Source organism: Lonchura striata, chromosome 5, assembly GCF_046129695.1.
Source record: "Lonchura striata isolate bLonStr1 chromosome 5, bLonStr1.mat, whole genome shotgun sequence".
Lineage (NCBI taxonomy): Eukaryota > Metazoa > Chordata > Aves > Passeriformes > Estrildidae > Lonchura > Lonchura striata.
In genome coordinates, this window is record NC_134607.1 from 72,485,398 (window position 1) to 72,501,680 (window position 16,283).

The 16,283-nt window shown below is 50.5% G+C and overlaps 1 protein-coding gene across 1 annotated transcript in view; it reads left to right on the forward strand.

The window, feature by feature from the left end:
* Positions 1 to 16,283, forward strand: part of SHANK3 (SH3 and multiple ankyrin repeat domains 3) — a 146,813-nt gene that overhangs the window by 88,366 nt on the left and 42,164 nt on the right. The window contains exons 15-16 of the mRNA XM_077783730.1: positions 4,128 to 4,252; positions 10,408 to 10,543. Coding sequence (XP_077639856.1) covers positions 4,128 to 4,252; positions 10,408 to 10,543 — 261 coding nt within the window. The remainder of the gene's footprint in view (positions 1 to 4,127; positions 4,253 to 10,407; positions 10,544 to 16,283) is intronic.

Here is a 16,283-nt window from a genome sequence, read left to right on the forward strand (position 1 = left end):
TGGAATGACACATGGATAACTCAGGGGATGGGTTGGCATGGGATGCAATGGGGTCCATGGGAATTTGGGATTTGCTCCGTGAAAATTATCCCAGAGAATCCGTGGCTGCCCCTGAAAGCGTCCAAGGGCAGGTCGGACACTTGGAGCAGCCTGGGATAGCGGGAGATGAAATCCTGGAAGGGTCCTGGAGGATTTGGAGAGCGCTCCGGCATTCTGTCGGAATGTCTAAAAATAGGGATGAGCTGTCAAGCGTTTGCGACTTCTCCTGGGAAAGGCAGAAATCGTGGAAAGCCGTTGGTGGGAAGCAGCTGAGAAGCTTCAGCACATGGAGGGGTGGCAGGGAAAGGTTCCCGGCGTGCGATCCGTGCCGGGGTGGAAAAATCCCGCCTAAAACGTGGGAGAAAAACGGAGAGAGGAGGAAAAATCCTGGATCTGGGTGGAATCGGCGGCTTGGGTTTGGCGGGAATGGAGGGGAACGTTGGGAATGTTGCTGGAAGGACATCGAAGGAGAGGCCACCGGGGTCACCTCGGGGATCCGGGCTCCGTCAGCTCCTAAAAATCCATTTATTGGGATCATTTGGAGGGGTGAGAATATTTGCTGGCACCGGATCCGCTCCTGGCGGATTTGGGAATGAGGAGAGCCCGCGGCTCCGTGGGAAGGACTCGGCTGGAAGTGAGAGGGATGGGGGAAAACTTGGGATAAGGATCGAAGGGATGGATTTCCCTCAGGCTGGATTGTCCCAGCAGGAATTTCTCCCGTTTGTCGGAGCTTCGCCGGGTCCGGGTGGATCCTCGGGATCCGTTCCGGGAGCTGAAGGTTTGGGATCGGCCCAGGGTGGAATTCACGGATCCTGGGAATGGAAACGCTTGGAAAACTTCCTGGGCTGTGCCCGTGGGATCTCCTGGATCCCGGGGATCCTCGGGATGGGCTGGGAGGTCCTTTCCGGGCAGGCCCCGCCAGGATTGGGGAATTGTGGGATCCTTGCCCATGGAATGTCAGGCAGGGGGACTTTGGGAGTGCTGGGAATGGTTGGATCCAATGGGATTTTCCAAGGGATTTTCCAACCCAAATGACTCCGTGACTCCATCATTGATTCCATCTTGGATTCCATCTTGGAATCCATCTTGGATTCCATCACTGATTCCATCACAGATTCCATCACTGATTCCATCTTAGATTCCACGATTAATTCCATTTTTGATTCCATCTTGGATTCCATCACTGATTCCATCATTGACTCCATCACTGATTCCATCATGGATTCCATCACTGATTCCATCACGGATTCCATCATTGATTCCATCTTGGATTCCATCATTGATTCCATTTTTGATTCCATTTTTGATTCCATCACTGATTCCATCACTGATTCCATCTTGGATTCCATCACTGATTCCATTTTTGATTCCATCATGGATTCCATCACTGGTTCCATCTTAGATTCCACCATTAATTCCATTTTTGATTCCATCTTGGATTCCATCACGGATTCCATCTTGGATTCCATCATTGATTCCATTTTTGATTCCATTTTTGATTCCATCACTGATTCCATCACTGATTCCATCTTGGATTCCATCACTGATTCCATTCTTGATTCCATCATGGATTACATCACTGGTTCCATCTTAGATTCCACCATTAATTCCATTTTTGATTCCATCTTGGATTCCATCACTGATTCCATCTTGGATTCCATCACTGATTCCATCATGGATTCCATCACTGATTCCATCACTGATTCCATCATGGATTCCATCACTGATTCCATCACTGATTCCATCATTGATTCCATCTTGGATTCCACCATTGATTCCATTTTTGATTCCATCTTGGATTCCATCACTGATTCCATCTTGGATTCCATCACTGATTCCATCATGGATTCCATCACTGATTCCATCACTGATTCCATCATGGATTCCATCACTGATTCCATCACTGATTCCATCATGGATTCCATCTTGGATTCCATCATTGATTCCATTTTTGATTCCATCTTGGATTCCATCACTGATTCCATCACTGATTCCATCTTGGATTCCATCATTGATTCCATTTTTGATTCCATTTTTGATTCCATCACTGATTCCATCACTGATTCCATCTTGGATTCCATCACTGATTCCATTTTTGATTCCATCATGGATTCCATCACTGGTTCCATCTTAGATTCCACCATTAATTCCGTGACTGATTCCATTATTAGCTCCGTTCTTGATTCCATCTTGGATTCCATCATTGATTCCATCTTGGATTCTTTCATTATTTCCATCCTTGGTTCCATCTTGAATTCCATCGCTGAGGTGGGAGCAGGGCCGGGACAAGGGGACACAACCTCAAGGACTTCCAGGGCATCTCCAGGTTGGATAATGGGAAAATTCCCTCCTGGAAAGGCTTTTCCAGCCCTGGCATGCGTGTGGAATCCCCGTTCCTGGTGGGGTTCAATCCATGTGGATGTGGAACTTGGGGACATGGATCAGGAGTGGCCTCGGCAGTGCTGGGAATGGTTGGATTTGATGTTCTCCAAGGGATTTTCCAACCCATAATTCCATGATTGATTCCATGATTGATTCCATGATTGATTCCGTTATTGGTTCCATTTTTTATTCCATCTTGGATTCCATTACTGATTCCAACATTGATTCCATCATTGCTTCTTTTATTGATTCCTTCATTAATTCCATCTTGGATTCCAGCATTGCTTCCTTTATTTATTCCATTATTGATTCCATGATTGATTTCAGCATTGATTCCATTATTAGTTCCATTATTATTTCCATCATTGATTCCATCTTGGATTCCATGATTGATTCCATTATTGATTCCATTATTGGTTCCATTTTTTATTCCATCTTGGATCCCATTACTGATTCCAGCATTGATTCCATCATTGCTTCTTTTATTGATTCCTTCATTAATTCCATCTTGGATTCCAGCATTGCTTCCTTTATTGATTCCATTATTGATTCCATTATTGATTTCAGCATTGATTCCATTATTACTTCCATTATTATTTCCATCATTGATTCCATCTTGGATTCCCTCGTTATTTCCATCACTGGTTCCTTCTTGAATTCCATCTTGGATTCCAGCATTGATTCCATTATTAGTTCCATTATTAACTCCATTATTGATTCCATGATTTGTTCCAATATTGGTTCCGTCTTGGATTTCAGCATTGATTCCGTTATTAGTTCCATCATTGATTCCATCTTGGATTCCTTCATTGATTCCATGACTGATTCCAATATTGATTCCATCTTGGATTCCATCACCGATTTCATTATTAGTTCCATTACTGATTGCATCTTGGATTCCATAATTGAGTCCATCTTGGATTCCATTATTGATTCCATCTTGGATTCCTCCATTATTTCCATCATCGGTTCAATCATGAATTCCATCATTGATTCCAGCATTGATTCCATTATTAATTCCATTATTGACTCCATTATTGATTCTATTATTGATTCCGTCTTGGATTCCAGCATTGACTCCTTTATTCATTCCATTATTGATTCCATCGAGTCCATCATTGATTCCAGCATTGATTCCATTATTCATTCCATGATTGACTCCATTATTGATTCTATTATTGATTCCATCTTGGATTCCTTCATTGATTCCATTATTTGTTCCGATATTGGTTCCGTCTTGGATTTCAGCATTGATTCCATTATTAGTTCCATCATTGATTCCATCTTGGATTCCATAATTGATTCCATCTTGGATTCCATAATTGATTCCATCTTGGATTCCTTCATTGATTCCATGATTGATTCCAATATTGATTCCCTCTTGGATTCCATCACCGATTCCATTATTAGTTCCATTATTATTTCCATGATTGATGCCATATTGGATTCCAATATTGATTCCACCTTGGATTCCATCACTGAGGTGGGAGCAGGGCCAGGACGAGGGGTGGGATTCCAATCCATGTGGATTGTCCACATGGGGACACGGATCGACGGTGGCCTTGGCACTGCTGGGAATGGCTCCGCTCCAAGGCTTTTCCAACTCCATAATTCCATGATTTTAGGATCGCTGTGGACGGGCTGAGCCTTCCCGAATGGAATTCCCTTGGAAATCCCTCAACTCCCCTTCCCGTTGTGTTTTCCAGCCGAGACCCCGATCGAGGAGTTCACGCCCACGCCGGCATTCCCAGCGCTGCAGTACCTGGAATCCGTGGATGTGGAAGGAGTCGCCTGGAGAGCGGGATTGCGCACGGGGGACTTTCTGATCGAGGTGAGCTCCTCGTGGAATTCCACTCCTTCCCCAGGAGCTTTGGGAATTGCCCGGGAATTCTGGAATTCTACTGGGTATGGAGCAGGAGGATCCAGACTCCTCCAGGTCATGGAACTTCCAGAGGTTCTTTGCGTGTGGATCCAGAGGGATCCCAGTGTCCTCCAGGTGTGGATCGGGAGCTTCCAGGAGCTCCGCGGGTGTGGATCAGGAGGATCTGGAATTCTCCAGATGTGGATCCTGAGAGATCCAGAGTCCCAGTGCCGGTGAATCCCCTTGGAATTATGGCTGCTCCATCCCGTGGAGAACAAACCGGGATTTCAGGAGTTTCCCTGGATTTGTTGGTGCTTTAGGGATTTTCCAGGCTGGAGGAGGAACTTGGGATGTTCCCGTGGGATTTGCAGTGTCCCAAATCCGTGCAGGATGGGAATGGTGGGAACAGGACAGGGCTGGAGTTTGGAAAGTGGGGGGGAAATGGTTTTCCAGTGGGAAATCCAAGGAATGGTTCAGGGACTGGATCCAGGCACTGCTTTGGTTGGAAAGGGATCGTGGAAAGTTGGATTCCAATGGAATATGCGGAGTGTTCGGATTGACATGGATCCTGCCAGGCTGGGAGAGCTGGGAATGTTCTCCTGGAGAAGGGCAGGATCCAGGGAGAGCTTCCAGCACATTCCAGGGGCTCCAGGAGAGCTGAAATTTGGGAAAAGTCTGGAGGGACAGGACCCAGGGAATGGCTCTCACTGCCAGAGGGCAGCCAGGGATGGGAGATTGGGAATGAGGAATTCCTGGCTGGGCTGGGATTGCCAGAGCAGCTGGGGCTGCCCCTGGATCCCTGGAATGTCCAAGGAAAGGCTGGAGCAGCCTGGGATGGTGGGAATTGTCCCTGGAATGAGCTTTGAGCTTCCTTCTCACCCCAACCATTCCAGGATTCCATTTGGGATGGATCCCTGGCATTTTGTGCTGCTGGTTGTGCTCTGGGTGGGAATCTGATCCCGATTTTCTCCCCGCTGAGGATTGCTGGCTCTGTCTCCATGGAAAACTGGGAAGAGACCTGGGATATCCAAACTCCTGCTTCTCCTGGCAGGAGGAGGAGCAAAGCAAAGCCTGGAGGGATTTGGGATGGCTGGAGGCTCCTTTCCATGGAGAAATTCCCAAATCTCCAATCCCAGCCTGCCCTGGCCGGGCTGAGGCCGCTCCCTCTTTTCCCGGGGCTCATTCCCTGGAGCAGATCCCGATCCCCGCTGGCTCCTGGCAGGAGCTGGGCAGAGCCAGGAGGACATTCCCGATCCTGCCCCGATGCCGGCAGAGCCGCCCCGATCCCGGGGCAGATCCCACTTTTCCCGGGGCGGATCCCACTTTTCCCGGGGCGGATCCCACTTTTCCCGGGGCGGATCCCACTTTTCCCGGAGCAGATCCCACTTTTCCCGGGGCAGATCCCACTTTTCCCAGGGCAGATCCCACTTGTCCCGGGGCAGATCCCACTTTTCCCAGGACAGATCCCACTTTTCCCAGGGCCGATCCCACTTTTCCCGGGGCAGATCCCACTTTTCCCGGGGCAGATCCCACTTTTCCTGGGGCAGATCCCACTTTTCCCGGGGCAGATCCCACTTTTCCCAGGGCAGATCCCACTTGTCCTGGGGCGGATCCCACTTTTCCCAGGGCAGATCCCACTTGTCCTGGGGCGGATCCCACTTTTCCCGGGGCAGATCCCACTTGTCCTGGGGCGGATCCCACTTTTCCCGGGGCGGATCCCACTTTTCCTGGGGCAGATCCCACTTGTCCCGGGGCAGATCCCACTTTTCCTGGGGCAGATCCCACTTGTCCCGGGGCAGATCCCACTTTTCCCGGGGCGGATCCCACTTTTCCCGGGGCGGATCCCACTTTTCCCAGGGGAGATCCCACTTTTCCCGGGGCAGATCCCACTTTTCCCAGGGGAGATCCCACTTTTCCCAGGGCAGATCCCACTTTTCCCAGGGGAGATCCCACTTTTCCCGGGGCAGATCCCATTTTCCCGGGCTCTCCCTGCACGGATCCCGGCAGCCCCTGCCCAGCCCGGGGGGGCTCGGGGCCCTTCCCGAGGCACCGCCGGCATTCCATGGACAAGGATTCCACAATTCCCCAATCCTGGTGTGGTTTGGGTCGGAAGAACCTCAGAGCCCATCCACTTCCAACCCCTGGACACCTCCTGAGATCCCAGGCTGATCCAACCTTTCCTGGGACATTCCAGGGATCCAGGGGCAGCCCCAGCTGCTCTGGCAATCCCAGCCCAGCCAGGAATTCCTCATTCCCAATCTCCCATCCCTGGCTGCCCTCTGGCAGTGGGAGCCATTCCCTGGGTCCTGTCCCTCCATCCTTGTCCCCAGTCCCTCTGCAGCTCTCCTGGAGCTCCTGGAATGTGCTGGAAGCTCTCCCTGGATCCCTCCCTTCTCCAGGGGAACATTCCCAGATTTCCCAACCCAACTCCAGAGGGGCTCCTGCCTTTCAGCACCTCCAGGGCCTCCCCTGGATTCGTCCCAGTGGATTCAGGAGCTGTTCTGGGAATTCCCTGAGCTCTTCCTTCCTCACTGGGAATTGTCCCTTTCCCTCTGAGCTCTTGGGAGCTCCTTTTGTCCATGGAATCCAATTTCCAGATTTTCTTCCTCTCCTCCTTTTCCATGGATAATTTCCCAGCTCCAGCCTCACATATTCCCTGAACTTCCTTTTGGTGCCAGTGCGACACCGGGAATGTCCGTGCTCCGCGTTCGGGAGAGGCTTCCCAAAATCCTGGAGCTGTTCCCATGTTCTTCTAACCTCAGAATCCCGGGATCCCTGGGCTTGGAAAAGAATTCCAAGGGCACCGAGTCCAAGCTGGGCCCAATCGCCAGCCCAGAGCACTGAGTGGAATTCCAGGAATTCCCTGGACACCTCCAGGGATGGGCACTCCGAACCTCCCTGGGCAGCCCCTGCCAGGGCCTGGCCCCCTTTCCATGGGGAAATTCCTGCGGATTCCAAGCTTCCATAAATCCCCCAGCTGTTGCTCCGGAGGGATCCAGAGTCCCCCAGGTCATGGAACTTCCAGGAGTTTTCCAGGCTGGGATCAGGAGGGTCTGGAATTCTGCAGGTGTGGATCCAGAGGGCTCCGGTGTCCTCCAGGCGTTGGAGCTTCCAGGAGTTTTCCAGGTGTGGATCCAGAGGGATCCAGAGTCCCCCAGGCGTTGGAGCTTCCAGGAGTTTTCCAAACCAGGATTAGGAGGTTCTGGAATTCTCCAGCTGTGGATCCGGAGGCTCCGGAGTCCCCACATTCCCTTTGAGAACTGGGTCGCTCCTGGAGCTCTCCCAGGCTTCCCTCGGTGCCAATTCCAGGCCTGAATTCCATTTGGAATTCCTCCTGGAAAATCTGGAGCAGCCTCTGGAACAGCCACAGCTTAGGCTGAAAATTGGGAAAATTCCTCCTGGAGGGAATCAAATCCCTGTGGATTTGGGGGACCTGGATCCAGGGTGGCCCTGGCAGAGCTGGGAATTCTGGGATTTGATCTCCGTGGGCTTTTCCAGCTTCCAACAATTCCGTGATCTGAGGAACCACATTCCAGGAATGGCTCCATGAGGAAATTCCCGGCGCCAGGCCGGGGAATTGCCAAGGTCTGACCTCTCGGGAGGTTTGGATGGAAGATTTGGGAATGTTGCTCCACGGAAAAGGTTGAGAAGCTTTGGAAGGGGTGGGAGTGGAGTCAAATCTTTGGGAATGTTTAAAAAAACTTGGATTTGGGAATGTCAGTTAGTGGTGGTCTCCGAGGGCTTTTCCAGCCTCAACAATTCCATTATTTTCTTTAGGAATGAGGAAAAACCTTCTCTGGGCAGTGGTGGGAATGGGACAATCCAATCCCAACAATTCCATGATCCAAATGAACAAAATTCCAGAGTTTTTCTTAAGGACATGGAGCCCAAAAATCCAGGAAATGGGGGGAAAAGTCCTCTGGGACAAAACATTCCCCCTCTGGAATTGCGGGAATGAGGGAACGCAGAAACATTCCCGGATCCTCTCCCTGCTGGAAAGGTCAGGAAGCAAAAAAAGCAGGAACTGCGGATAATTCCGGCTCCGGAGCGTGGGAGGTTGATAAAAAGGATCCGAGGAAATATCAAAGGCCAGGATTTCGGATCGTCAGGAATTTGGGAGCATCGGGAGCTCCCAAAAAAAAAAAAAAAAGTGGGAAGAGGCTGATCCAGCTCCATTTTTTCTTATGGAAATGCTCAAAATTTGGGATATTCTGGTGCGGGGAAAAAAAGCTGGAATGTTCTGCTCCGAGTTGGGAAGGAATGCGGAGCTCGGATTTCTCCGGGAGATGTCTCTGGGAACACGAAGTTTCCCAGTAACCAAGGAGAGAGGAATTCCTAAAAATATCCATTCCCAAATTACCGGGCTGGGAGAGCGGATCCCGGAGATCTGCGGGAGGGGGGTCTGGGAATGCTGCTCAGCCCCGGAATTCCGGAGGCTCAGGATGAGCACTGGGCTCTCCCAGTTTTCCAGAGCGGGAGAGTTGAGGGAAATCAAGGCATGGATGAGTTGGGAGCACAGGGAATTCCAGCATTGAAATCCCAAGGAATTCCGTGCAGGTGGAGATCGGGCTCAGGTTATCCCGAGGGTTTCGTTGGAATTCCGTTGGAACCGCGGGATTCGGGTGGAAATAAACGGAATTAGGAGTTGGGAGACAATTCCCAACAATTCCCTGGCTGGATCCGGGTGGGAATCGGAATCTGATCCCAGGGAAAAGGGATGGGATGAGAGAAAATGGCCTCAAGCAGAGCCAGGGATGGAATATTTGGGAAAAATCCTTCATGGAAAAGGTTGGGAAGGATGGGAACGGGCTGAGCAGGGCAGTGAGAATCGCCATTCCTGAGGGATTTCAAATCCATGGATCAGGGGTGGGAGTGGCCATTCTGGGAATTTTCCCAGTGGGATTTCCAGGGATTCCCAGATTCCAGGATTTCATTCCCAACCCAGGAAATGCTGACGGGAGAACCTTGGGAATTTCCCATTCCGGCAAACCCTGCCAGGCAGGGAATGGAGATTCCAGGCTCAGGAATTCTCTTGGAAAAAGGGAATTCTCACAGATATTTCTGGGTTTCTCCCAGATTTTTTTATTTGGACGTGGCAGTTCCTGGAAGGACAAAATTCCCAAGCTCCCTGAAATTCCCATGTAGATCCCAGATGGGGGATGGATCCAGCAGGATTGGGATGGGATCTGGGAATGATTCAGGAGGTGGGAAAAAGGGACGAGGATCCAGGAATTCCTGCCTCTGGAATGTGGAATTCCGGCAGTTTGGAAGGAGCTCAGTGCACATGGAGAGAATTCCCTGGAAAACCATTCCATGGATTCCAGTAAATCCCATGGGAACTTGTCCATGGAATGGGGTGGACTTGGAGAGGAGGGAAATGTCCGAGCCGGGATCCTCAGGAGGATTTTGGGATCTGGAGAGTCCCGGATAATCCCAAACTCTCTGGAGTGGCAATTCCAGGATTTCCGCTCTTTCCTCCTGCTGAAGGTTGATCCCCAAATCCCTGGAGTTCTTCCCAACGCTCCGTGTTTATCCCATGGGTCCATCCCAAGGGATGGCCCTGAGCCCATTCCGGCTCCTTTGTTCCCGGAAGCTTCGAATTCCCAGGAATCATCAGCAGCTCAGGCTGCTCCTGGATGAAGGGATGGAATTCCACAAAATCGTGGAATCTCCTGGAATGCTTTGGGTGGGAAAGGACCTTCGACCCCATTCCAAGGGCTGGGAATCCCTGGAAGTGCCCGAGGCCAGCCGGGATCAGCCGGGATAGCGGGAGGTCCCTTCCCTTGGATCTGGATGGGATTCAAGGCCGTTCCCAACCCATTCCAGGATTTCCTGGATCCGCAGGCCTGGGAGAGCAGAGGGATTCTCCCAGGCCTGAAAGAAACTGGGAATTTTTTTTGGAATCTCCCCGCAGGAATCGGCAATTCCCATCTCCTCCTCTCCATCACCAGGCGGCGACTCCCAACCTCCACACAAAAAGCCGGGAAAAGCCGGGAAGGGGGGGGGGGGGGAAAAAACCTGGGAAAAGCGGGATTTTTGCGGACTATTTCCATAGTTTTTTGGGGTTTTTTTTCCCCCCAGCTGGGAATTCTGATCCATTTTTTTATTTTTTCTTGGGAATGCAGGTGAACGGAGTGAACGTGGTGAAGGTGGGGCACAAGCAGGTGGTGGCGCTGATCCGGCAGGGCGGGAATCAGCTCCTGATGAAAGTCGTGTCCGTCAGCCGCAAGCCCGACTCCGAGGAGGGATCCCGCAAAAAGGGTGAGCGCCATTCCCGCCGTTCCCGCCATTCCCGCCGTTCCCACCGTTCCCGCCATTCCCGCCATTCCCGCCATTCCCGCCATTCCCTCCATTCCCACCGTTCCCGCCATTCCCGCCATTCCCGTCATTCCCTCCATTCCCACCGTTCCCGCCGTTCCCGCCATTCCCGCCGTTCCCGCCATTCCCGCCGTTCCCGCCACGGGCCAGAGCGGCACCACCAAGGAGAGGCAGCGGCGGGGCGGGAAAATTCCAGGGTGGGAAAGTCGGGATGTGGCGGCTCTCAGGGCACACGTTGGGGCGCGTCCGTTTTTTGGGATGCGCCGATTTTTTGGGATGTGTTGATGTTTGGGATGCACCATTTTTTGGGATGTGTTGATGTTTGGGATGTGTTGATGTTTGGGATGCGCCGTTTTTTGGGATGCGCCGATGTTTGGGATGCACCGTTTTTTGGGATGTGTTGATGTTTGGGATGCGCCGATTTTTGGGATGTGTTGATGTTTGGGATGCGCTGTTTTTTGGGATGCGCCGATTTTTGGGATGTGTTAATGTTTGGGATGCGCCGTTTTTTGGGATGCACCGATTTTTGGGATGCACCGTTTTTTGGGATGCGCTGATTTTTGGGATGTGTTGATGTTTGGGATGCACCAATTTTTGGGATGCACCGATGTTTGGGATGCACCGTTTTTTGGGATGCACAGATTTTTGGGATGTGTTGATGTTTGGGATGCACCGTTTTTCAGGATGCACCAATTTTTGGGATGCACCGTTTTTTGGGATGCGCCGATTTTTGGGATGTGTTGATGTTTGGGATGCACCGTTTTTTGGGATGCGCCGATTTTTGGGATGCGCTGATGTTTGGGATGTGGCGGTTTTCTAGGATGCATCCATTGTTTGGGATGGAATGATCTGTGGCGCGTGTCCGTTTTTTGGGATGCGCCTGGTTTTGGGATGCAACAGTTTCAGGATGCAGCATATTTTGGGATGTGTCCATTTTTTGGGATGCGCCAGTTTTTGGGATGCAACGATTTTTGGGATGTGTCTATTGTCTGGGATGCACCAATTTCGGGATGTGCCCGTTTTTCGGGATGTGCCCGTTTTTCGGGACATGCCTGTTTTTGGGATGCAGCAATTTTTGGGATGTGTCCATTTTTTGGGATGTGCCTGGTTTTGGAATGTGACTTCAGGATCCATAGATTTATGGGATAAAATGATGATTGGGATGCGCCAGTTTTTGGGATGCAATGATTTTTGGGATGTTTCTATTGTCTGGGATGCACCAATTTCGGGATGTGCCCGTTTTTTGGGATGTGCTTGTTTTTGGGATGTAATGATTTTTGGGATGCACCAGTTTTTTGGGATGCAACAATTTTTGGGATGTGTCCATTTTTTGGGATGCGCCTGGTTTTGGAATGCGACAATTTCAGGATCAATAGATTTATGGGATATAACGATGTTTGGGATGCGCCAGTTTTTGGGATGCAATGATTTTTGGGATGTGTCCATTTTTTGGGATGTGCCAATTTTGGGATGCGTAGATTTTTGGGATGTGTTGATGTTTGGAATGTGCCAGTTTTTGGGATGCAACAATTTTTGGGATGTTTCCATTTATTGGGATGTGCTTGTTTTTGGAATGTGACAATTTCAGGATGCACCAATTCTGGGATGTGCCAGTTTTTTGGGATGTGCCCGTTTTTGGGATGGAATGACTTTTGGGATGTGTCCATTTTTTAAGATGTGCCATTTTTTGGGATGCACCAATTTCGGGATGTGCTGTTTTTTAGGATGTGCCCGTCTTTGGGATGTCTTGATGTTTGGAATGTGCCGGTTTTTGGGATGTGCCCATTTTTTGGGATGCGCCAGTTTCTGGGATGTGCTGATTTTTGGGATGTGCTGATTTGTGGGATGTGCCAGTTTTTGGGATGCACCAATTTCAGGATGTGAAGTTTTTTGGGATGAGCTGGTTTTTGGGATCCGCCAATTTTTGGGATGTGTTGATACAGGGATGCAATGATTTTTGGGATATGCCAATTTTTTGGAATTTCCCCGTTTTTGGGGTGTGCTGATTTTCGAGATACATTGGGATTTGGGATGCACCAATTTCAGGATTTTTGGGATGCACCGATTTTTGGGATGTGCCGTCTTTTGGGATGCGCTGGTTTCTGGGATTTCAGGAATTCCTTGGATTTGGGATGGGCCGGAGTGGCCCCAGGGAGGAGAGGGAATGGTGGGAGGGGAGGTGGGAGTGGGGAGGGTGGAAAATTCCGGGTGGGAACGTTGGGATGTTCCGGGTTTTTGGGATGTGGTGACTTTTTGGCTGCAGCAATTTTTGGGATGTACTTTTTTTTTTGGAATGTGCTGTTTTTTGGGATGCATCAATTTTGGGATGCAATGATTTTTGGGATGCCCTGTTTTTTTGGGATATGCCAGTTTTTGGGATGCATCCATTTCAGGAGGCACAGATTTTTGGGATGTGTTGGTGTTGGGATGTGCTGATTTTTGGGATGCAATGATTTTTGGGATGTGTCCGTTTTTTAAGATGTGCCAATTTTTGGGATATGCCAATTTCAGGATGTGCCAATTTTGGGATGCAATGGTTTTTGGGATGTTTCCATTTTTTTCAGGATGTACCCTTTTTTTTGGGATGTGCCAGTTTCTGGGAAACGCTGGTTTTTGGGATGCACTGGGATGCATTTTTTGTTGATGTTGGGATGCACTGATTTTTGGGATATGTCCATTTTTTGGGATGTGCCATTTTTTGGGATGTGCTGGTTTTTGGGATGCAATGATTTTTGGGATGCGCCCATTTTTTGGGATGTGCTGTTGTTTAGAAAGTGCCGTTTTTTGGGATGTGCTGATTTGCGGGATACGCTGATTTTTGGGATGTTTCCAGTTTTGGGAAGCACCAATTCTGGATGTGCTGATGTTTGGGATGCTGTGGTTTTTTGGGATGCACCAATTTTTGGATGTGAAGGTTTTTGGGATGTGCCCATTTTGGGATGTGCAATGTTTTGGGAAGCGTTGATTTTTGGGATGTGCTGATTTCTGGGATGTTCCCATTTTGGGATGTTCCAACTTTTGGGATGCGCTGATTTTTGGGATATGTCCGTTTTTTGGGACGTGCTGATTTTTGGGATGCGTTGATTTTTTGGATGTCTCGATTTTTGGGATGTGCCAATTTTTGGAATGCACCAGGTTTGGGATGTGCCCATTTTTAGGATGTGCTGGGTTTTGGGATGCAAATTTTTTGGGGATTTGCTCATTTTAGGATGTGCTGATTTTTGGTAAGCATTGATTTTTGGGATTCATTATTTTTTGGGATGCACCCATTTTGGGATTTTCCCACTTTGGGAAGTGCCCATTTTTGTGATGCATCATTTTTTGGGATGCCCTGGTTTTTGGGATGCATTCATGTTTGGGATACAAAGATTTTTGGGATGCTCCCAGTTTTGGAACACATCCATTTTTGGGATGTGCCAGTTTCTGGGATGTGCTGATTTTTGGGAATGTGGGCGGTGGGCAGGGAAGCTCAGGATGATCCCAACCACATCTGTGGAGTTGTGGTGTTTTTTGGGACTTTTCCCAAGAGCTGGAATTCCTGGATTTGTGGTGTTTTTTGGGAATGGCTTGGATTTCCAAGGTCTGGAATTCCTGGAGCCGTGGTGCTTTTTGGGAGTTTTATGGATTCCCAAGAGCTGGAACTCTTGGGCTTGTGGTGTTTTTTTGGGAATGGCTTGGATTCCCAAGGTCTGGAATTCCTGGAGCCGTGGTGCTTTTGGGAATGGCTTTGATTCCCAGGGTCTGGAGTTCCTGGAGCTGTGGGGTTTTTTGGGAATTGCTTGGATTCCCAAGAATTCCCAGTATCAGGAATGTCTGGAATTGTGGTGAACAAGGAACAGGAGTTTTGGGAGCTCATGGATGTGGGAAGGGAGGGATGGGCTGGGAATTCAGGGAGGGATTTAGGAGGGATCTGGGGGGTCTGGGATGGGTTTTGGGAATCGCTTTTGATTCCCACGATCCAGAATTCCTGGAATTCCCATCAGCTGCTCCAGGCTCCATCTCCACCTGGGAATTGCTGGGATACGAAACAACCCTGGGAATTGCTGGGAATGTTGGGGGGCAGGATGGTGATCCCAAAGGAACACCAAGAATTCCGGGATGGAGCCAGGGAGTTGCTGTGGGAATTCCTGGGCACACTTAGTCCTGGGGGATCCCAGAAACTTCTGGGATTTCATTCCATGGGTTCTGGATTTTGGGAGCAGATCCAAGAGCTCGGGCAGGGCAGGGATTTGTCCAGGAGGACGGGAACATCTGGAAGGAGCCAGGAGGGGCTTGGGGGGATTGGGAATGGAATTCCAGGGAATGGGAGGAGGCGGGTGGGAAAAGGGGAATGAGAAAAAGGGTGGAATTCTGGGGATGGGAAAAGGGGAATGGGAGTTTGGGAAGCAGGAGCGGGATGGGATGGAGGGGCAGGAGCAGGAAGATGGAAGCAGGGATGGAAAAATGAAATGGAAGTGGAGGGACGGGAGCAGAGGGATGGGAGCAGGGAATGGGAATGGGATGGGAGCAGGGAATGGGAATGGGATGGGAACAGGGAATGGGAGCAGGGAATGGAAATGGGATGGGAGCAGGGAATGGGAATGGGATGGGAGCAGGGAATGAATGGAGCAGGGAATGGAAATGGGATGGGAGCAGGGAATGGGAATGGGATGGGAGCAGGGAATGGGAGCAGGGAATGGGAATGGGATGAGGAATGATGGGAGCAGGGAATGGGAGCAGGGAATGGGAATGGGATGGGAGCAGGGACAGGAACAGGAAATGGGATGGGAGCAGGGAATGGGAATGGGATGGGAACAGGGAAGGGGAATGGGATGGGAGCAGGGAATGGGAATGGGATGGGAGCAGGGAATGGGAATGGGATGAGAGCAGGGAATGGGAATGGGAATGGGATGGGAGCAGGGAATGGGAATGGGATGGGAGCAGGGAATGGGAATGGGATGGGAACAGGGAATGGGAGCAGGGAATGGGAATGGGATGGGAGCAGGGAATGGGAATGGGATGAGAGCAGGGAATGGGAATGGGATGGGAGCAGGGAATGGGAGCAGGGAATGGGAATGGGATGGGAGCAGGGAATGGGAATGGGATGGGAACAGGGAATGGGAATGGGATGAGAGCAGGGAATGGGAATGGGATGAGAGCAGGGAATGGGAATGGGATGAGAGCAGGGAATGGGAATGGGATGGGAACAGGGAATGGGATCAGAGAGATGAGAACAGGGGATGGAAGCGGAGGGATGAAAACCAGGAACGGGGAATGGGAGCATGAGGATGGAAATGGGGAGATGGGAACAGGGATGGGAGCTGAGATGGGAGCAGGGAATGGAAACAGGAGAGGAGCAGGAACGGGAGCAGAGGGATTGGAGCAGGGGATGGAAACGGGATGGGAGCAGGAGACAGGAGCGAGGCATGGAAACAGCGGGAGAGGAGGGACAGGAGCAGGGATGGATGGATGGATGGAAGCAGGAATGGAAGCAGGAATTGGAAACAGGGATAGGGGCAGGGGGGTGGGAGTAAGGGATGGAATCGGGATGGGAGTAAGGAATGGAATCGGGATGGGAGTAAGGAATGGAATCGGGATGGGAGTAAGGAATGGAATCAGGGGTATTGGAGCGGAGATGGGAGCAGGCATGGAATCAGGGATGGGAGCAGGGGGGTGGGAGCAGAGGATGGGAGCAGGGCTGGGA